The sequence below is a fragment of the Hirundo rustica genome, chromosome 25, assembly GCF_015227805.2.
Source record: "Hirundo rustica isolate bHirRus1 chromosome 25, bHirRus1.pri.v3, whole genome shotgun sequence".
Lineage (NCBI taxonomy): Eukaryota > Metazoa > Chordata > Aves > Passeriformes > Hirundinidae > Hirundo > Hirundo rustica.
This window is the reverse complement of record NC_053474.1, coordinates 4,502,948-4,524,744: the sequence shown is the minus strand read 5'-3', so window position 1 is coordinate 4,524,744 and position 21,797 is coordinate 4,502,948. Positions and strand designations below refer to the sequence as shown.

At 51.1% G+C, this 21,797-nt stretch overlaps 1 protein-coding gene across 1 annotated transcript; it reads right to left on the bottom strand.

Annotated features, from left to right (window-relative positions):
- Positions 1–1,206: 1,206 nt before the first annotated feature.
- Positions 1,207–18,570, bottom strand: CTPS1 (CTP synthase 1). The gene is made up of 19 exons (XM_040086201.2): positions 18,485–18,570; positions 18,026–18,202; positions 17,492–17,662; positions 16,753–16,853; positions 15,059–15,175; positions 14,347–14,430; positions 14,031–14,111; positions 12,208–12,359; positions 10,576–10,708; positions 9,089–9,177; positions 8,175–8,269; positions 7,563–7,625; positions 6,936–6,979; positions 6,126–6,222; positions 5,826–5,881; positions 5,645–5,741; positions 5,221–5,365; positions 4,164–4,254; positions 1,207–2,896 (listed from the first exon to the last, which is right to left on the bottom strand). The coding sequence occupies exons 2-18, from the start codon at positions 18,189–18,191 to the stop codon at positions 4,170–4,172; spliced, it is 1,776 nt and encodes a 591-aa protein (XP_039942135.1). The 5' UTR covers positions 18,192–18,202; positions 18,485–18,570; the 3' UTR covers positions 1,207–2,896; positions 4,164–4,169.
- Between the last annotated feature and the right edge of the window lie 3,227 nt (positions 18,571–21,797).

Genomic DNA, 21,797 nt, shown 5'->3' with positions numbered 1-21,797 from the left:
CACCCTCCGCACCCGGAGCCCGCAGCTCACCCCCTCCCCTGCAGCCCCCAGGGCCTGGCCAGCAGCAGGACGGGCCCCTGTGGTCACCAACCCTCCAGGCTCTTGCACTGAGTCAGGTTTACCCCTAAGGGGCAAAGTTGCAAAAAATAATAATAAAAAAAAAAAAAAAACCAGCCCAAACCCCAAAGTAATAAGGCAAAATGGCTTTTTGTCCTGGAGCGCAGCCTGCGCCGCCGGCCCGGGGCTGGGGGCTGCTCACGGAGCCCCTCGGTGTGAGCCCCCGCTGCAGCCAGGCCCCGGGGGGGGTCAGCCAGTGCTTTCCTCTGCACTTATTTTACGTTGATTTGTTTATAAATAAAAGGATACCAAGTTCTTCCCCGCTGTTTGTGCACTGAGGGCAGCGCCGGGCTGAGCCCCGGCCGTGAGGGGAGCAAAGGGACAGGCAGTGGGTGCTGCCCTGGGATGGAAACCCAGGAATGATCCCTGGGAATGATCCCCAGGAATGATCCTCAGGACTGAACCCCAGGAATGATCCCCTGGAATGATCCCCAAGAAATGATCCTCAGGAATGATCCCTGGGAATGATCCCTGGACTCATCCCTGGGAATGATCCCTGGGACTGATCCCCGGGAATGATCCTCAGGACTGATCCCCGGAACTGACCCCCAGCTGCCCCAGCAGCTCCTCCAGGCAGGGAGGGAGGGAGGGAGAGCAGGGCCAGGGTGGGGCTGAGGGAAGCCGAGCGACCCTCGAGGGGTGACAGGACAGAAGGACCCGGGGGTGATTGGTGAGGCCGGCCAGGCACATCGGGTCCTCCCTGCGGCCACCAGCCCCCGAGGCACCTCCTGGGGAGGGGGGACAGGAACTGTGGTGCCCTTGGGTGAGGGTGGTCCCAGGACTTGTCCCAGGGGAGCTGAGACTGAACAGAGCCAGGGCTGAGGCTGCTCTGGGGAGAGCAGGGGGGCAGTGACAGCCCCACATCACCCCAGGGCCCAGGGACACAGCTCTGACCATGGGCCTGGTCCTGCATGTCCTGCACTGGGCAAGAAACACTCCAGCTGAGGAGGAGGAGGGTGGGACAAACTCTCCTGGGGCAGCTCAAAGCCGTTCTCAGGCTGCAGGCTCAGCCCAGGTTCCCCAGGTTCCTCCATAACTTCAGACTTGGGAGCTCCTTGTCTAAGCCCACCGTGAAAACAGCTCAAGTTTTTGCTACCCTAGAGGGGATTGATTCAAGATTGGGCAGTTTTGTGCTTCAATCCTTCCCTTTCCTCCCTCCGAGCAGGCAGGAACAAAGCGAGCTCAGCTCCTTAATCAGTTTGTTACAAATGAGCATTTAATGACCAAGTCAGTTGCACGGTTTTGGCCAAAACAAACATTTCAGGTGAAAAAACCTCACAGTTGTGCTGCAGCTGAGGAAGAATCTCACCCTGCCCCAGGAGCAGGACTGGGCAGCAGCAGAGCACTGCAACTCCGTAATTCCTGCCCAACAGCTGGAACCGGCACACGAGGAACGCTCGAAGCTCTCCGGGCTCACAGCAGCTTCACAGGGAATATTTAAAACAACTGAGGACTAAAGCAAGGGGGGCTGGGGAGGAGATCACTGAGGAGGGACAGGACAGGGTTTGGTTTCGTGGCTCAGCCTGCTCTCCCCAAACTCCAGGGAGCTGCTGAAGTCTGAGTGTGCGACGTCGGACAACGGAGACAATTCCCTCCCTCCCTTTCCCCTCAACCACCAGAGGCCACACAGGCCCCAGAGCAGCACAGGGAGCCGAGGCAGCTGAGCCCCCTCTGCACCCCAGGGCTGGACAGCAACACCCAGCACCGGGAACAGCGAGGGGAGCGGGAACCCCTCCCTCAGCAACAGCCCTTGGGAATGCGGGAGCTCGGGACACGCGACTCCAACGTGGACACAAAGGCAACAGAAGGCTCCGCTTCAAATCCGTGAAAAAAGCACCAGGAGCTGCTGTGTCCCAGGCCAAGGACACAGTTCAAGGCAGCAGTGGAAGTGGTTCAGTGGTTCACTCTGTTCTCACCTCCCCCTTGATGCAAGGGGTCGGAGTTTCCCAGCCCAGGAGCAGCTCCAGGAGCGCTGGCACAGGGAGGGCTCACGTGGACCCCTGGGGCAGGGTTTCCCTGGCAGCTTTGTTCTCCTGTCCCCTGATCCCAGTTAATCACATCCCTGCAGGGACACCTCAGCCAGAGCTGAGCGTGTTCCAGAGTAACACTGTTCCAGGAAGATCTTCCTGGTTACAAATTCATAGTGACAATGAATGCACCGACAGCACCAGTGCCAAAGGTTTGCAAATGCTACTGAAAAAAAAAAATACGAAAACAAACCAAAAGTCATCCCCTTCCCCCTTTCCCTGAAAAAAAAAAAAAACAACAAACAAAACCCACAAACCAAAAAGGCTGCATGAAGCTGCCCAGAGCCCTCTCTGCAGCACAGCCCAGCTCAAAGCCAGCCCCCAAAATCTCGTGCCATCCATAATTTCACCAGTAAGTAAAGACTGAGGAGGGAGCAGAAAGACTGGAGAAAGCAACTCCACTGTCAGTGTCCAAGGCACCCTGATGCCAGCTCCCCCTGCACTGGGAAGGACGTGTGCCATGGGATTCCCCTCAGCACAGCAAATCCCACACCCCAGTTTGCTTCGACCTCCAAGCTGGTGCAAGTGAAGGAAGTCTGGAGGGGCCTCTGTGAACTCTCCTCCACAAATAACCAAGATCCAGATAGAAAATGAAGGAAGGACAGAAGAGCTGAGGAAATAAAGGACAGGATCTCAGAACAAAAATTAGAAACCCGTAAGTTAGGAAAGCCCAAAGCTGAGGGTGTTGAAGCTACTGCTGTAAGAACACCTGGAAAACCTAATGGAGACTCCTCTCTGCAGCAAGGACACACCTGGAGAGAAGAGAGAAAAGGAGCAGGAATTACTGACAGGGAAGAGCCACAGCACTGGAGACAGTCTGAGCCCCGTGCCCAGCTCAGGGGGGTCTGTCAGCTCTACAGGGGCACCGTGGCACCACCCAGGGCAGTGACCAGCTCCCCTGGACACGGGCTCCTTCCACGGAGCACTGCTCAGCCAGGACTGAGCCCCTGCCCTGCCCCCAGCCAGCACCAAAGCAGCGTTTTCCTTGTGCTGCAGCCCTGGGGGAGCTGGGCTGAGACAAGTGCCAGGGACACTGCCACGCTCCCCACACGTGGGGACAGCCTCCAAGCCACCAGAGCTGCCACGTCAGGGAGCACGTGGGATCCTGTCCGTGAGAACAAGGTTCAGAGGATCTTCGGGATAAAAATTTACAGGGACAGTTCTTCAACTCTTGGTGTTGACGCAGCTGTGGAACAGCCCAACACGCAGCAATCACATCTGGTCCCAATCCTGCACCCAGGGCTGGGGAGCTGTGCTGACAGAGTGGGGCTGAGCCAGCTTTGCCTCTGCAGGTCACTCTGGCAGTGCCAGCCGCACGAAGGGAACGGGGAGCAGGGAAGGGCTGCAGCTCCTCAGTGCCCTGCTGTCACCCCAGAGGTGTGTGCAGATGCTGCTCAGCTCCTGCCAAACCCCCACACAAACCAGCCAGAGCAGGGGCACGTCTCACATCCCTCATCACCTACTGCACAGAGGGAGAATGCAAATTTAAAGTCTCTGTTTTGCTGGTGCAGTCTGAGTGCCAGGTTTCAGTGTCTTCTCCTTTCCAGGACTGTGTACTGTAGTTTTTCCCCACATCCAGTCTGCACATCCCTGCAACACCTGCAGCCCTTAGAGAGCAGAGCTTGAGCCCTAGGTCTGACAGCAACTGCTGTCCCAGGAGATGGACACAATGGATGCTTCCAAGATGTTTTTACAACAGTGAGGGACTGCAAAACATTGAATTTTCCTAAACCCAGGGACCCCTCGCACAGCTCTGCCCCCATTTTCAGGAGTGCGTGCTCCACTGGTGCTTTTATCTGAATCTAAGCCCAAATTCCTCTGTATTTGTACTTTATTGTGTCACTTTGCTAAGGGGACACTCATCCCCAGCTGCTGCACAGACAGAGGGCTGGAACACATGGTGTGCCACCTCATGGTGTGCCAGCTTTCTACCAAATAACGTGGAAGGCAGATGCCAGGAGCAAAGACTGGGCAAGAATTTTCTTCCAAAAGGAAGAGGTTGAGATCATGAAACATTACCAGGAATCAGTCCTGATTTGCTGAAGGGAATTTCAGCTCTGTTATCTCCAGGTCAGGAGAGCTGCTGCCACTCCGGTCACTGTAGGTGTCCCTGCAGGAGTAAAGGAGTTGGGGTTAGGGAGCACAAGTGCTCTAAGGACTGATAATTAATGTGGGATGCTACAGCACAGGGAAAAGTTTGGCCATTTCAAACTCCAAACGTCCAGAAGCAGAGAATTAAAATACCCCTCAACCCCCAGAGGCATTGAAATGAGAGTCCCTCACACACAAAACTCTTCTGGACCAGCCCTGACCACTGTGATGTCAACACCAACACAGGAATCCCGTGCTGCAGCTGCATTGCAGCTCAGCCCACAAAGCCAACGCTTTCCTTTTGGGTTTGCCTGGGTTTGATACAGGCACTGCTAATGCTCCTCTGCATTTGGTCTGGTTTTTGTTTAGTGCCTCCGTCAGCACCCAGCAACCCCTCAATGTTCTCTGTGAGGAGAACAGCTCAGTACCAAATGGTTGCTACATGTTGCACAGTCCCAAACAGAACTGCAGGCACCGGAAAGCAGCAGCACCAGAGCAACTGCGCCATTAAATCCACCCCAAACATCACCTGCTTTGCAAACTGAACCAAAGAAAGCTGAAGGCAGCAGAAAATAAATATAAGGCTGCAACCACCAGGGCCTGTTCTTTAAGCCAGAAACAGGAAACAAGTTTCTTATGGACCAGCCATGAGGTGGGGCTTGCCTGAGGAATGTCGGGAAAAGCCTGTGAGGTCTCCAGTCACGTAAAAGAGCAGGCCCAACCTCAGTTTCCCCAAAGAGCCTGAGTGACAGCACAAGGCTGCAGATCTCCTCTCCCTGAAGCCAGGGCCTCTCTGCAGGACAGCTCTGTGGCCCCACAATCAGCCTCAACACACCAGGCATGAGCTTTCAGAAGAGTGGGAAGAAGGGCTGGCGCAATACCAGGTTTTCCCCAGGAACTCTGTGCCAAGAGGATGCTCTGGGTTATCCTGCAGGCAGCAGCACTGTCCTGTGACAGCTCTGACCGGGGTGTGTCTCAAACCCACCTGGGGGAGAGCCTGCAGCCCTTCTGAAGGTAGTGGGTGAGTCTCCCTGCAGATGCCAGGAGGAGCCCGAAGTATGGGGGTGATGGCTTGATGGGCCTGGAGAGGAACTCGGGGTGATACTGAACACCAACGAAGAAAGGATGCTCTGAGAGGAACAAACAAAACATTCATGTCAAGTCTCTCAAGCCTGTGGCTGAGCTGCAGGTGAAATCCTGGCTGAAGCCCTGATGATGGGGAAGTATCAGTTCCATGACTTTTGTCCATAAATAGGGAGAGACATGGGATTTTATTTTTACCATCATTTTATGGATGGAGTCATTTCGGGACAGTCTGAACGGGTCCCACATGAAAACCTCCTCCATTACCCTCCCAACACTTTCCTTTGTCCATCCCACACCCACAAACCAACTGCTTAAGGACTCACCTTCCAGCTCAACCACCTCCATCCTCTCTCCCTCCTCATCCTGCCCCACAAACTTCAGACCTTGCTCTTCAAAGCACTTCTTCAGTTCTGGATTGACCTAGAAAACCAGAAGCGAGACGAGCCGTGATCTCCTGTGTCTGGATCACACAGGAAAGCTCAATACCTACAAGGGAATTTTTACCTCAAATCGGTGTCTGTGTCTCTCTTCCAAGAAATCGTGATCTCCATAGAGTTTCCCTGCAGGAGAAGGAAGAAGTACCTTAGAGCAGTGATCACAGCTTTTAACACATTCATCTGAGCAGCATCCTTCAGAGTCTGCTGCTCCTGGAGGGGACCAAATTCCCTGATCCCACTCCCCACCAGGACACTGAACACCTGCCACTCCAGGATGCTTCAACACCCCCAGCCCCACTTCCCCATCCCACCAGACATGCAAGCCATTCCCAGGAAACATTCCCAGAGGAGGGAAGAAGGGCCTCACTCATGACTGAATTCTTGGTTTGGAAGAGTGTCCTTCTTTTGCCAAGCCTCATGGTGCCGCCCATTTGCCCAGGATTATGTTCTGGCATGTCTATGACCTGCGGAAAGAATTCAGAGGGAGGCGGGAATCAGGGAGGAATAACAATAACAGGCAGACTCTGATACATTAAAGGAATAAAATCCCACCAACATTCATGCAAAAAACCAAGGAAACCAGCCCAGGGAACAGTGTTCTGACAAGGCAGAGCAGCAGAAGCAGGTTGGCTCTTGTTCAGTACAGGCTGCACAGCACACGTGGGAGGTTTGTGGATATTCAGGAAACCTTCACACCGGAAATGGCCTCAGAGTTTACACACACACTGCACACACCAGTACTGTGCTGTTTACTGCACTGCATGTCAAACACACAAGCAAATGTATGGAAACAAACCCCCCAGATCAGAATCGTTTACTGTTTGATAAGTAACATCGTAAGCTGCTTTTTGATAACTTCCTCACTTTTGAGTAGCACTTTAAATTATAGCAGAAGCCAACCATTATGGTGGACCCTGGACCAGAAACACAGAGCCTTCCACAGAACATCCCAGGAATTCAGGGGGTCTGTAGCTGTCATACACCAGTTTGAGTTGAAAGGGACCTTAAAGCTCATCCAGTGCCATGGCAGGGACCTTCCACTGTCCCAGGCTGCTCCAGCCTGGCCTTGGGCACTGCCAGGGATCCAGGGAAAGCCACAGCTTCTCCTGGCACTCATGCCCAGGGACGTGCAGGCAAATCTAGTAAGGATATCACAAGTAAATCACCACAAACTCACCACTGGATGAGAAGTTTTGGGGTCAAACTCTGTTGAGTTGGCATCTGCAATGTGAGGTTGAGCAGTCAGGAACACCGAGGGGCTCACACCACGACATCCCCCCCAGGACCTGCCCCAGGGCCAGCTGCTCCTCATCCCCAGCTGTGCTGAGCCCCCCTCAGGCACAGAACAGCGCAGGCAGCAGGAACAGGGCTGCCAGCACCGTTTGGTATCCACTGCAAAGGCTGCAGCCTTAGGATAACCCAGGAAAAATGAATGTTCAACAGCTTCAAATACAGAAATGAAGGCAGGGAGGGGGAAAGGAGCAGAGTGGTCTGAGAAACTCCTTGGGATGCCCAGCTCACACAGGCCACCAAGGTGTTTCATTCAGGAGCTGAACCCCCGTGTTAAGCAACAGGAAGCCTTTTGTCATTATAAGCATGACTTATTCAATTGATTTTTATTTAAATAGGGTAAGCAAATTGTTCTTTTTTCTTTCAATTAGCAAAAGAGAGGGATTTTTACAGGCCTAGGTAAAGAACTAAACCTACCTATGAAAAATTTAAAATCACAGTATCTAAAAAGTCACAGCTATTACTCAAGCAACCCAAGAAACGACCCAAGGCAGGAAGGGTTTTGTGCCATTACCTTGCCAACCAAGGACACTGCGAGCAAACTCCACCACTGCCAGCTGCATTCCCAAACAGACTCCTGAGGAAGGAAGGGCGGGACATGGATCAGGTCAGGACAAGGACCTCTGAGCCCACACTACAAAGCACACACACCTTCACAGAGTATCCTGAGTCAGAGGAAAACCTGCACGAGGCAGATCTTTGACTGGGATTTAGGGGTCTGTAGTCCTGACATGTTTTACTTCCCTCCCTTTCCCATGCCCTCTGCTCACACACCACTGCAGTCCCTCACCACAGACACTTCACTGAAATGCAGCCACGTTATTTCTGGGTGCCAAGATCACCGCAGCCTGACATGAAACATCCCCAGACTGCTCTCCCCTCGTTACAGACTCGCTGTCAGCACGTCCCAGCCAACCCTGACCACTTCAGAGCTAAGCAGGGACGAGGCTGCACTCCCAGCTCAGCTGAGCACAGCTCACTGCCTTCCTCAGACAGCAGCCTGCAAAACTGCTCATCCCACACACCAGTGAAAATCAGGGGACCTCCTGCTGCAGAGCAGCCAGGCTCCTGTTCAACCTCCTTTCCTTTGCTTTATTTCTTCTCATGGATGAAACACGTTTCTCACCTAAGAAGGGTTTTTTCTGTTTTCTTGCCCAGGAAATAGCTTGAATTTTGCCTTCTGTCCCTCGAACACCAAACCCGCCAGGAACCAGAACGCCGCTGCACAAGGATGAGAAGATTCCGTTCAGCATGGCTGCCCCAAACCACACCCATCACCTCCCTCCCATAAAATCTTGGGCTTGCAGGACCTCTCCCCTGAAAAGGGCTCTCAAGCAGCCACGAGGCAAGGCCTGGCTGCAGCAGCTTCCACATGAGCTGTCACATATCGCACAATTTACAGGGAAATGTTTTATAAATGCCAATTCTAGCCTCCCAAAGAGAGATCCCAAGTCTTCTGCAGGTTACCACGCTGAAATGGTTCATGCTGTGGGACTCACACGCCCTGCACCAAGCGTGTTTGCAAACACATCACCCGGCCAGGCCCACGCTGAGGAAGCCTCTGGCTACAGAGGCAGCTTGTCCTAACACCAAACTCTGCAGGAGTTCTTTCTCCTGACCTCACTCAAATCCTGCCACCCTGAGGGGCAACAGGCCCCACTTGTTCTTGGTTTTGTGCTAGCTCTTGGCACTCCTCTGCATACTAATGCTTTCCCCCCTCTCACACTTTATTTCTGAAGAACTTGTTACCCCATTTACACCTTCCATTCTCACTCTGGCTTTTACACCAGTACCTTTCCTTCCTCCTGATTTTCTCTCACAGTTTCCACATGATCATTTCCCCCACTGCTGCCTGTCACCACCTCCCTCACTGATTTAACAATCCTCCATTTATCATCTTATCCTAAAAAGCCCCTGAGAGGTGTCTGGGGCTTTGTCAGAGTGTGCTGAACAGTCTCCAGCCAGGCCCTTGATGCCAAAGCTGTCAGCAGCAGCAGGTTCATCAGAATTCTCCAAGGAAAGGGCCACAGCAGATCTTACTCAGCACCACAGAGCTTCTGCCACGCCTCGTGGTACCGCACAGGCTCCTCCTGCAGAGTGTCTGGCTCCAAGTCAGCAGAGTCAATGTACTGGGAAGAAATCCAAAGAAAAGGATGATGAGATACTGCCACAAGAGTGTACAGGACCTCCTGAATTCTCATTAAATTAAGATAGCATCATTCCTCCTGGACAGCTCTGGATTTGTTTCCTAATGGATACGTGAGGGTTTTTTCCTGGGCTGATTTCCCATCTGTTAGCCAACAAAACTACTTTCCTCACCACCCTGCTCCTGGTGCACAAACAGAACCCATGATTTCTGTGTCCTCCCCTCTCTGCACCTCTGCTGTGACTCACACCAAGTCTCTAATGTTAAATGTGAGGTGTTAACGCAGCACAGCAAGGTGGGAACATGGGGCTGTGCAGACACAAACCACCACACAGAGAGGGAAAAAAACCTATCCCACTGCCATCAAATAAACATCTTCCTCAAGGGGCATTGAAGAAATAGGATATGGTGAAGCAGAGGCTGCTGTAATTAAAGGGTGTTATGACAATGGAAACAAACTCTGCAATTTTTCCATTTTCTCATCTCCAGTGTTCCAGCACCTCTGAATTTCTGGACATTCTGGCAGGCTGCTAACCCTTTAAAAGAACCAGTTTGTCCTTTTTTGTTTGTTTGTTTGGAAGTTGCAAAGCTACCAATCAGTTCTTTTAACTGCAGCTGCAGTTCTTCAGCAGAGATCTCAGTGCACAAGGCTCACAGAGCTCCCTTCACCAGACACAGCTGTGCCAGGCAATACCCACAGGGTTTCACTTCATCAGTCTCACTTATTTGCTTATTTTCACCTCTACTGATTTTGGTATTTGAAAGGAAACCCCGACCTAGATCAGCACTGTTCAAATGTAATCACCTATTTCTATGACTGACATCATGAAACTGCTGGACATTTAGAAGTCTACTGAAATGAAAATAAAATTTCTGGCAACACGTACATACTTCACCTCTTCAGCGCATCCAGCTATGACCAAGACCCCTAAAAGCATCACTGCAGCCAAACCAGCATGAAAACCTCAATAAAACCTGAGGCAGAAAACCTGAGTACCACAAGGTTAACAGCAACAACCCCTAAAAAGGATCACTTGCAACAAGGGTCAGAGAAATTAAAGCAGAGAGTGCCCTCCTCCACTCCATCTACCACTGTCACAGCCCAGCACACAACGCTGAGCACTGAGGAGTTTCCACCCACTCCAGACACCTCACACAGCTCACAGGAGGAGAGGCTGGTTTGCTCTGAAGCTGGTTTAGGCCTGGTAACAGCTGTTTTAATGCTGTTATCATCAAAACAGCTTGTTTTGATGCAGGATGTTCACTGGCTGAATCACTTCTCCCTTTCTGCCTGTTTTTGAAAATCTGAATTAGGATGGGCAGCACTGCAGGTGGAAGTAGGACAGGGGAGTTTTTTCCCCACACACAGACCCAGCCCTACCTTAATGTCAAGTTTGTGGTTGATGGCCAGGGCAGAGTGCTCCAGGGCTTTGATGACAGATGCATAGGAGTCAGAAAACTTGGTGTACTTGCCCACGAGTGCAATGGAACACGTTTCAAGCAGACGGTCGTACCTAGAGAACACCAGAACCCACAGGTCATTCCAGCAGTAACAGCAGAGGGATGGGAATCACTTCCATCCTGCTCAGCTTTTCAAGGAACAGCTGTGCTCTCCTGTCTGTCCAGCAGAGCTGACGTCTTTGGAAGAGTGACCTTTTATAATAATCACAAATTAGAAACATCAAAGCGAGATCAAAACCAAAACAATGACTGAGGAAAGCGCTTGCAGAAAGCCACACATAGATTAACTCCTCTGCCCTGATGATGAAAAGCCATTCTGAGCAGATCCAAACTGCCTTCTCAGGAAGCTGTATTAGATTCAAAGGCTGCAGTGAAGTCCTAGGAGAGGATCAAAGCACAGCTTGGCACATGTTTGTACCGCACAGCATCTTCCCACGCTGCTGCTGAACTCACATCAGCAGCTACAAGCACAGAAAGCATTTCTGCAGTCCTAAGGCTGTGCTGCCCACACTGTCCATCCCCAGCACCTGGCAGCATGGGATTCACAGGGCATTCCTGGCTGCAGCCAGGAGTTTGTTTAAAGTTTCTCTCACAATTGCTAAATACCTTCAGCCCAGCTGGTGTCCAAGGGCTTTTCCCATCAAAAGGAAATGTTATTGACAGGGCTGGCTTATGTCAGGCACAGAAATAATAAAGGAAAGCATCTAGAATCTGGAAAATTAATTTCTTATAAAAACAAACACATTTAAGGCTTCAGTTGACATTCAAGCCCTTTCTGAAAAGATTCTATTCACTATTTCCCCATGAACATTGAGTTCTAGTCACTATTTCCCCATGAACATTGAGTTCTATTCCTCACAAGAAAAATCCCCAGTGTCCAAGGAGTCTCAGAACAGATACCAAACACTCGTCTCACTTGCCTGAAAGCACACTCAAAAATATTCTTTACTGACACTCCTGACACCTCCACATAGCTACAAAAGGATTTCAACACTTTGTAACGTTACTGAGAGATATTTTTATAAAAAGGGAGGGCAGAGCCGTCCAGCTTTTAATTACTTCAAGCTGGGTTTGACTCAGACACTACAGTTCTAACATAAGATAAGGATCTCACTAAGTTTATCTCACAGGATTTTATGGAAAGAGGCTGAGGGAACTGGGGTGGTTCAGGCTCGAGAAGAAAAAGCTCCAGGGAGATTTTACGGCAACCTTCCAGTAAGAGGATTTATGAGAAACACGGGGACAGACTTTTTAGTGGGTCTGTTGTGCCAGGACAAGTGGGGGCAGTTTTAACCTAAAAGAGGGGAGATTTAGATAAGGATGAAATTCTGAACAATGAGAGTGGTGAGGCACTGGCACAGGCTGTCTACAGCAGCTGTGGATTCCCCACCTTGGAAACATTCAAAGCTTGGATGGAGCTCTGAGCAGAAGGGAATAAACAACGTCAGCACGTAAGAACACTTGAGGAACAGGAAATAACATTCATCATCTCACACAACCAACAGAACCCGACCCTGGAGCGTGCTGCAGCGTGCCCAGCAGTGCAGCTCACCTGTCAGCCATCTCCTTCCACTTCATGAGCATCCTCCTGGGCTGCCTCTCGATGGGAAGGTCCAGCCTGTGCCTGAAGTAGTCCACAACTCCCTGCTCCTCTAACAACAGCGGGACCCGGTAGATGGAGGAGACATCGTGAACACAAATGACCTGCTCACAAAATAAGGGTGTCATTAAAACACAGCCATCCAGTGCCATACACTCATTTTTGCTCAGATTTTCAGAGTGTTCCTGTCTCTAACCATACGACCACCTAAACTCCCAACAACGTGCTGAATGTTGTAAACACTCACACCAGTGAACAGGTAATAGTGGTTTCCTTATGCTTGAAAAAGCCATTCTTCAGCACTTCCCAGGCATTGCTGCTCCCTGGAGCCCCTTGGGAAGGGCTTTAACGCAGTAACCCTGCAGCAGGAGTCAGCTGCCCACCACATTAGGTGAGCAGCACACAGCAAAGTTCAAAGAACGTTCCAGAGAGACTCCTGTGATACAGAACCCCAAGTGAAGCTGCAGGCAAACTGCCACAGGCACAGCTTCCCCCTTCCCACCACTGTCCCTCCTAACCAGGGCTCCCAGTCTGACTGAAACCCAGGGAAATCTGTGACCCCAACAAACACAGCAGAACACTTTACAGGGTGCCCCTCATCAAATTTAGGACTGCACAATTATGAGCAAAGAAATCTTAGGTCAATGAGGAAAATCTGCATCAACAGTTCCAGTTCACTGAAATGAGAAAAGATGGCTCAGGACAATTGTCACCTGTCCATTAATAATGAACCTGTACTCTAAGGGTCCAAAACACACTGGCAAAACTTCTTTAAATCCTCATTTCTACTGACTCAAATGAGAGCAGAGCTCAACATTGCACAGCCAAACCTCCCTGGCTGCACACTTTCCTCTTTTACCCTCAGTGCTGTTTACTTCTCAACCCAAGTGCAACAGCAGCCAGAGCAGCAACTACACAGAACTGCACTAAACTGCCTGGAAAGGGACAAGAGCCAACTTATTCTGAATTCCTGGCAAACAGGAGGTAGGTATTTTACTGATGACACATCAACATTATTGGCATTATTGTATATAAGCACAGCAGTGCAGTGCCTGAAATTGCAGGACTCAAGTTTGGTCTTGCTGTAGAGCAGATTAATAAAATTTTCTTGACAGAACCTGGATTGTGAAGTCTTTCACAAAAAGACAACATTCTTCAAGCTCCAGCTGGATTGGAAAGTGCTAACAGTCAGCCTACATACTTCTGACTGTTTTCCACCTTAGAGTGTGTTACGAGTCTCAGTATAGAAAGAATCATGCAAACATGGAATCTGTGCATACGACAACCTTCAAGTGAAGCAATGCTTCTCCCAAACACCATTTCAACCTCTGTGAAATCTCTCCTCAAGAATTCTTGGGCAGAAGAATAATATTGTGAAAAGAGTAGTGCATGAAGTACAGTCATATATCCTTTAAACCTAATTGTTGGGAATCCTTTCACCTCTAAATACTGGAAAATCTCATTGGTTTATGTTCACAGAAGGAATGTGGAAGCATAATTAAGGTCAGAACAGTCATTCAAACAGCACCATGGATTCCACAGAATTCTCTAACCTTACACCAAGCACCTTACAAGAAAACCTGGGTGCTGGCACAAAAAGCATTGGTTTAGCTACAGGCCCATGTGTCAGGAAAGGAGATAAGACAAAGCAGCAAATGAATTATGCAGCTATCAAAACACAGAGATAGAACTGCTGCACTCAGACAAAACTCCCCTCAGCACCTGACAAACAGCTCCAGTATTTACTGCAGGGAAGCACAGACAGCAATCCTTACCTGTTCTGGTTCAACGTGACAGAACATGGAAATCTTTTCTTTTACTGAGGTATCCAGTGGAGTGGAGCACCTGCAAACAATCTAACAGAGCAGCAACATCAGGGCTGTGACGCAAAACAGAAACACTCCGGCGTTCATAACACAAACCTCTGAAAAGCTGTCTTTGTGCAGTCTCTGTGATTCGAGAAAAAAACCCCACAAATCCATTTCTCTTCCTTATTTATCCCCACTATACAAGAGCTCTCAGCTTAAGCAACTTAGACAAGACTGCTGTTGCAACCTGCCAGATTTTTACATTCAAACACACAAACCTTACCAGATCTGGTGAGAGCCCAAGACCCCGGAGCTCACGAACGCTGTTCTGGGTGGGTTTGGTCTTCTGCTCCCCTGTCGAGCTTGGCTGGGCAGAGAAGAGCAGTTGGTGTGTCAGATTGTGATAAGCAGCAATGATTCAGCAGGTTAATCAGGACTCTCAGCCATCTCATAAAAGCTTTGACTCAGTTCTTGGACAATTCACATGAACCTCATGCAGTCCATTTTAATCCCCAGGACTGGAAGCAACACAGCAAGTTCCAATGTGCCCACGGGAGTGCAGGAAGGAGAAGGACAGAGAGCCCAAGGTTTATCCACTGCTACCTCCAAACACCTAATGTTTTGTATTTCTGATTTTTCTCTGTAAATTACCTGGCCTGGACAGAAGGGGGAAAAGGGAGAAGTAACAAAGATTGATCTGCACTCCATAATTACCAATTTGCTCTGTCAAACCCAGTTCAGTCTGACACAAGGAACCCTCATGCTGCATTTCTGCAACTCCCAAGCCTTTATTACATGTTTACACTCTTCGAAAAGCTCCTGTTCAATTCCTGTAAGACTTTTAAAATACATAAGCATATGATCTCTGCATTTCTGCCAGAGGTTTATATATACACAGAAATACAAAAGTAACAGCACTCAGAGATACACCATTTCAGAAACACCTGTTTAGGAAACTTTGGACTGATGGAGCCTCTGACCACCTATATCCTTACCTGGGGAACCAGACTGACATGAATGTTACAGAAATTCTCTCTTTTGGCTTTGAACTGGAACTGGCGGAAGGCCTCGATGAAGGGCATGCTCTCGATGTCACCCACGGTGCCCCCGAGCTGGGAACACACACACAGTGGGGAATTAAAGCTACTGCCAAAACAGTACACTACAGACAGGGGAATACACTTAACAACACACAAACACCTCCCCAGAACATCCCTTTGACTGCCTAAAGGAGCATCACCACCAACACAGCTCCTCCCGAGGGGCAGCTCCCAGCTCTGCTCTGGGACAGGGACAGCACCAGGGCACGGCTGGAGCTGGGCCAGGGCAGGCTCAGGCTGCAGAGCAGGGAAAGGTTCTTCCCCCAGAGGGTGCTGGCACTGCCCAGGCTCCCCAGGGAATGGGCACGGCCCCGAGGCTGCCAGAGCTCCAGGAGCCTTGGGACAGCGCTCCAGGGATGCACAGGGGGGATTGCTGGGGTCTGGGCAGGGACAGGGGCTGGACTGGATGATCCTTGGGGTCCCTTTCAGTTCAGGATATTCTGTGATTCCACTCAAAGCACCAGGATTTACCAGCTGTATGCACTACTCCACAGCCTCCAATCTACTCCAGGTACTGTCCTACCTTCAGGATTTCCCCACAAATCAAAAAGCCACAAGAAAAGCAGCTTCCTTTACGGGCCACACCTCTCCAGAGACATCAGCTCAATCTCTATCTTCTCTTCAGAGAAAAGACTCAGATGTGAAAATTATGATTTATGAACATTAGGTGGCACTGAGAAGCAAAATTTCTGTTGAGTTCTAGGAACTATATAGAGAGGACACACACAGGAACAGACACAAGACTACACTTGGAGCTTCCCAGGCCCTGTCAGACTGTACTCCTTGGTACTGCAGATCTGGGCCTGGCTGTGATCCTGGCACAGAAACTGGCACCCAAGCTGCAGGCAGAGTCCAAGTCACCGTGACCTGGGCTCTGTGACAAGCTCCCTCTCCTGTGTGAGCCAATGCCAGCAGCCAGCTCAGCAGTGTCAGAGCCTTCGCCCTGCTCCATCTCCTCTCGGCAGCAGAACGTTCCATAAACACACTGAAAACTGCCACCACAAACTTGTGCCATTCCCTGTCGCCTGTCTGTGCTCAAACTGGTCACTTGGAGGAGGAAGGGCAGCTGTTTCCAGAGGGGGATTTACCTCCCCTCCCTCCATCCCCCAAGAAAGAAGAGGGCACAGCACAATTAACTCAGACTGGCATATTAAGTTACAAGAGCTAAAAAATTCATCCTGTAGGTTAATTCATAAAATATCCTGAACTGGAAAGGACCCACTGAGTCCAATCCCAGGCCCTGCACAGACACCCCAACAATCCCAGCCTGGGCATCCCTGGCAGCCTCGGGGCCGTGCCCATTCCCTGGGGAGCCTGGGCAGTGCCAGCACCCTCTGGGGGAAGAACCTTTCCCTGATCTCCAGCCTAAAATTCCCCCTGACACAGCTCCAGCTGTTCCCGGGGGTCCTGGGGGGCTGCCCCTCATGAGGCAATTCAAAAGGTTAGAGTTAGTGAAGTTAACAAGGGGAATTTTTAACCCATTCAATAACATGCAAAGTTGAACATTTCTGTAAGGAAATATGCATATGGAGGATCAGTTTACTACATACAAGAAACAAAACAACCTACTTTTTTTAAAAGCTACAGACCTCAATCACACAAACTTGGGGTTCAATGCCATCTTCATCCACAGGAATCCGTGCCTGCCTCATTACCCATTCCTGTATGGCATCTGTGATGTGGGGAACAACTGGAAAAGAAACCCAGGCAAGGGTTAAAGCCCCCACAGACGCTTCTCCCTCTTAACTCACTACAGAGCAAATTACTGACAATCACTAGCCAGTGCTTCCCACAGGGCTTGAGCAGGAATTTGTGTCTTTAAAGAGCTATGCATTTTTGAAGTGATTATTCTTGGCCGTGATTTTCAAGTGCCTTGGCAGGAAATGGAACCCTGCCTTAATTTAAACACATGTAAGCAACATTTCCTTTAAGCTGAAAGATTCAAGCACAAACTGTTCTTTGCTCTAAGCAGAGAAAGTTACTCTGTTTTTAACTGTCTGTAGAAGTCCTAATGTCAACCAGCTGTGGAGAGTGGTTAGAAAGGGAAGGGACTGATCTGATATTCAAAAATCCTTGGGGTTTTCTAATTACGAGTTAATAAAAGCATTAACCATTTTAACCAGCTAACAAACAACCCCAAAGTGTATTGGTCTGAAGTGTGTTCACGTTTATCACTGGGTACATTAGACAGCTGGATCCAAGTCCAGCACAATCCAAACACAAACAGGATGGTGCAGAGCCTCAAGTGAAGATGAAAGGCAAAAGCATCCAGCCAGGACTGAAATACAGAACGCATTTCTAAGCGCCAGGAAAGAAGTTTTGCATCACCTTGGACCGTTTTGCCAAGATAATCTCCCTTCCTCTCCTTGTTAATGACATACTGGTAGATCTTCCCAGTGGTCAGGTTGTTGTCTTTGGTGAGTCGGATATCGAGGAAGCGCTCGTAGTTCCCAAGGTCCAGGTCCACTTCCCCTCCATCATCCAGCACAAACACCTCCCCTGCACGCACAGAAACAGGCACGAGTACACATGTCAGGCATGTGGAAAAATTCAGTATAAGGAAACTCCTTCCCTGACTGCCACAGCAAGTTTAGGAGTGGCTAACAGAACTAAAAGCCTTCTATAACCGAGAGGACCGGGACTGAACCGCTGCAGGCAGCAGCCAGAACAGGCCGGAGCACATCTGTGCCGTGGGCTGGGCACACTGCAGCCGCCCCAGCCAGCCCGCAGTGCTGGCAGGCTCAGCCTGCGGCTCCCGCAGGCAGGACCAGGCACAAAGGCTGGCACGGAGGAGACGATTCGCGGCGAGCCAGGCCAGCCCCGGGCCCCCGCAGACCCCGACACCGAGCACACGGCACTCACCGTGCTCGTACGGGGAGAAGGTGCCGGCGTCGATGTTGATGTAGGGGTCGATCTTAATGGAGGTGACATGCAGCCCGCAGGACTTGAGGATGGTGCCGATGCTGCTGGCGATGATCCCCTTGCCGATGCCCGAGATGACCCCGCCCGTGACCAGGATGTACTTCATCTGCCCCGCGCCTGTTGGCGAAGGACCCCGGCACCGCCTCACCGCGGGCTCCGCGAGGGGGACGCGCCCCGGGCGCCGACATTCCCGACGGCGATCCCCGGGATGTTCCCCCGCCCGTCGCTGAGGGCCGGTGCCCCGCCCGCTCCTCCCGCCACAAATTCCCGCCACCGCCGCGCGCCGCCCGCGTGGCCCCGCCAGGCCCGCGGGGTCCGCGCGGTCCCGCTCTGCCGCCCGCTCCCCGCCCCGCTCCCCCCCCCCGGCGCTGCCCGGATGGTCTCGCCCGCCGCTCTCACCTGGGGCCGCCGGGCGCGCGGACAGCGCGCGCGCGGGGGGAGCGGGCGGGAGGTGCGGAGCGCGCGCGGCGCCGCTCCCGGCCGGCTCGGCTGGGAACCGCATGAGGCCCAGCGCCGCCTCTGCGCCTGCGCGGGGCGGGCCGGGAGCGTGGGGGCGGGGACGTGGGCGGAGCCGGGATAGCCCCGCCCTCTGCCCCGCCCCGGCCCCCTCAGTGCCTCCCGGAGAGCGGGAGCGGTCAGAGAGTCGCTGGATGAGCTTGGGTGGGAAAGACTTTTACGATCATCTAGTCCGAGCTGTGACCTAACACGCCCTCATCATGTCCCCAAGTGCTACATCAACACCTTTGTTGAACACGTCCAGGGAAGGGGTCTCCACCACTGTCCTGAGCAGTCTAGGCCCGGGCAATTCTCAGTGAAGAAATTTCCAACCTGAGCCTCCCCTGGCCCAGCCTGAGGCCGTTCCCTCTCCTCCTGTCCCTGTTCCCTGGGAGCACAGCCCGACCCCCCCGGCTGTCCCCTCCTGTCAGGAGTTGTGCAGAGCCACAAGGGCCCCTGAGCCTCCTTTTCTCCCGGCTCAGCCCCTTCCCGGCTCCCTCAGCTGCCCCTGAGGTGGATTCTGTCACTGTCGGTCTCCTTTTCCGGTGTCCGTGTGTCCTGCCGGCACATTTCCCATGGACGTGGTCCCCTGGGTGTTGATAGTTCTGTGGGCAGACGTGTTTTTTGCCTTCCCACGGGCTGGGGCTGTCCCCTCGCTGCTGGCACACGGTGACCCTGCACAGGAGCGCACAGGAGTGCGGTGCCTGCTGCCCTCTCGCAGGAAGCATCTGCTTTCAGAATTACCTGGCCGTGCTGATTTGTTCCTCCACGAAAGACTCTTCTTGTTCTCTGCTGTCCTACGAGTAGCTCCTAAGCAGGGAAAAAAAAACCTCATTTACCGCACCTTTTCTGCAGGATGGTGGTGACGGGTCTGGTGGCAGTGAGATGGGTGACAGCACGCAAGGGCTGTGTGAGCTCAGCCTGTTGCTGTCGCTGCCTGGTGGCACGTCCTCATAAGGCACAGGGAAAATGAGCTCTCCCAGGACTGCGTTTAGACATCCCGGCTTTTCCCATTTCATGAGTGGGGCCGCAAAACACGTGTCTTGTAGCTGATGGGAAGTCCGTTCTTGTGGAGATGTGTGTAACCACGATGTGAGCATTAACTTCGGGACACACAAATCCTTTTCTCAGTGCCTCATTAAAGGCCTCGGGGGTTGGACATCCCGTGGTGCTCAGGAGAGAGCGGCGCTCAGTGGGAGCTATTGTGAGCATTAAATGGTGTGGAATAACAGTGACCCAGAAAAGTCAGATCACAAATATCTCAAGTTATGCAGAATTACATCAGCTTTTTTTGCACAAGTGGGTGAAGGTGTGTGTGGGTTCATGTGTTTCACCCTTAATTTTGCCCCCGGTAAGTTTTGCCCTCGCAGTGCCTTGTTCTCAGCTCTCAGAAAAATACAGACTGAATATTTTCCTTTCAGAAATGTGAAATGCGATGAAATGGATCAGCTCTGTTTATTTAACAGGATTTGATTCACAACAAAACAAATTAACTGGAAAACATTGCTGGGAGGACTGGCATATCTCTGGGGAATGTTAATGTGTTACTGGGATTATGCAAGGAATGAATAGACTGGAATCCTCAGACACTCACTTGAACTTCCTTGTAGTTTAGGGGAACTATTTGTACAGGAAAAGGCTCATTGTGATGCTACATGGGTATAATATTAATGACAGTGATAAAAATAAATTATATAACATTTATGATGTATACTTGCAGTGCAAAAGCATCTTGGCTGATTTTTAAATACAGAATATTGCAGACAGCCGAAAATCAAGGCACGAGGGTGATTGCCATCTGCCCTACTCCAGATTCACCCTCAGTTCTTACTCTGTGACTGCTGAAGTAGTGATGAAATAGTTCCTGCTGTGATCCAAGTGTCATCTGAAAGGCTTCTTCAGTGGTTTGGGGTGGAAATTCTTTCTAGTAATGCAGATATGTATTATCTGATGTAGGATGCTGGACTTCCTTTTATAGAGGTGACTGTAAAAATCCCCATTTTTAGGTTTTCCTAACCAACTCCCATCAGCATGTGGATCAAAGCCAGGACGCAGTGCCGGCCAGGCCTTGGAACACACAGGGGAAACTGCTCTACGTTTGGTTTCCACTGTGTGCTGATCACTGGGTTTCACCCTGGGATTAATATAAACTTCCCAGGGGTGTTGTGGAGTCACTGGCAAGTGTCAAGCACTGTCCAAGTCGCACTTCCACACAGCAGGATGCTCCCTGGGAGCCTTCTGTATGGCTCCCTGAGGTCTCCATTTGCAGGATTAATCAGGGTTTGTGTAAAATGTTCAAACCCTTTTACAAGTCTACGCTTGTGCTTTGAACTTGATCAAGTTTTCGTCTAAGTGCAAAGTAAACACATCTGTTACCCTGGGCAACCAAAGGATCTGGGCAGATCTTGAATAAGATACAAAATAATGTGGGAAGGAGAGCTGTTACTACATGTACCCTGCTCCAGAGCACAAATCTGATGAGGAGCAGCTGAGGGGATGAGTGACAGAACAAGGGGAAATGGCCTCAAGTTGTGCCAGAGGAGGTTCAGGTTGGATATTAGGGAGAATTTCTTCACTGGAAGAATGGTCAGGCATTGGTGCAGGGTGCCCAGGGCTGTCGTGGAGACACTGTCCCTGGAAGTGCAAAACAATGAGTAACCGTGCCATGGTATGGTTTGTGAACATGGTGGGATTCCGGCAGAGGTTGCACTTGATGATCTTGGAGGTCATTTCCATTTTCAGTTGTCCTATGGTTTCCTGTCCTGTGGCAGCTCTTGCCTTCTCGCCTCTCGGCACTCTGTCCTCTCAGAGATCTCCACTAGATGGTGGAATGGACCAGTAAAAGAGTTTGTGCAGTAACAAAGGGAAGCGAGCAGGCTGTGGTGACTGACACCCGTGGGGACCTCAGAGCTGCTCTCAGGACCAGATCCTGGAGCACCACTCGTGCTCATGTTAGGGGGCATTTGGCAGCACCCCTCCGCATCAGTCTCTGCGGTGCCATCCCAAACCCACTGCACTGGAGAACTGTGATCCTTCCACAGGTCTCGATTCTTTCAGGCAAGGGGGTTTCACCTTCAGGCCTCTTCCTCTCTGCTTCTTTTTCTCCATGGAGAGGAGCTGCCTTTTTCCTAGGAGGAGAGGAGTGAACCCACTGGAGTGCTGCAGAGCTCATCCATGCTGGCAAGGGAATGTTTTGGCTGGAGGACTGTGAATGAGA

Coding starts and splice junctions, on each gene's coding strand:
- CTPS1 (XM_040086201.2), bottom strand. CDS start 18,191: ATGAAGTACATCCTGGTCACGGGCGGGGTCATCTCGGGCATCGGCAAG. Junction 5,882..6,125: donor AACCAAGAATTCAGTCATGA/GTGAGGCCCTTC, acceptor CTTCTCCTGCAG/GGAAACTCTATGGAGATCAC. Junction 4,255..5,220: donor GGCTGCAGGCTCTCCCCCAG/GTGGGTTTGAGA, acceptor TTACTCCTGCAG/GGACACCTACAGTGACCGGA.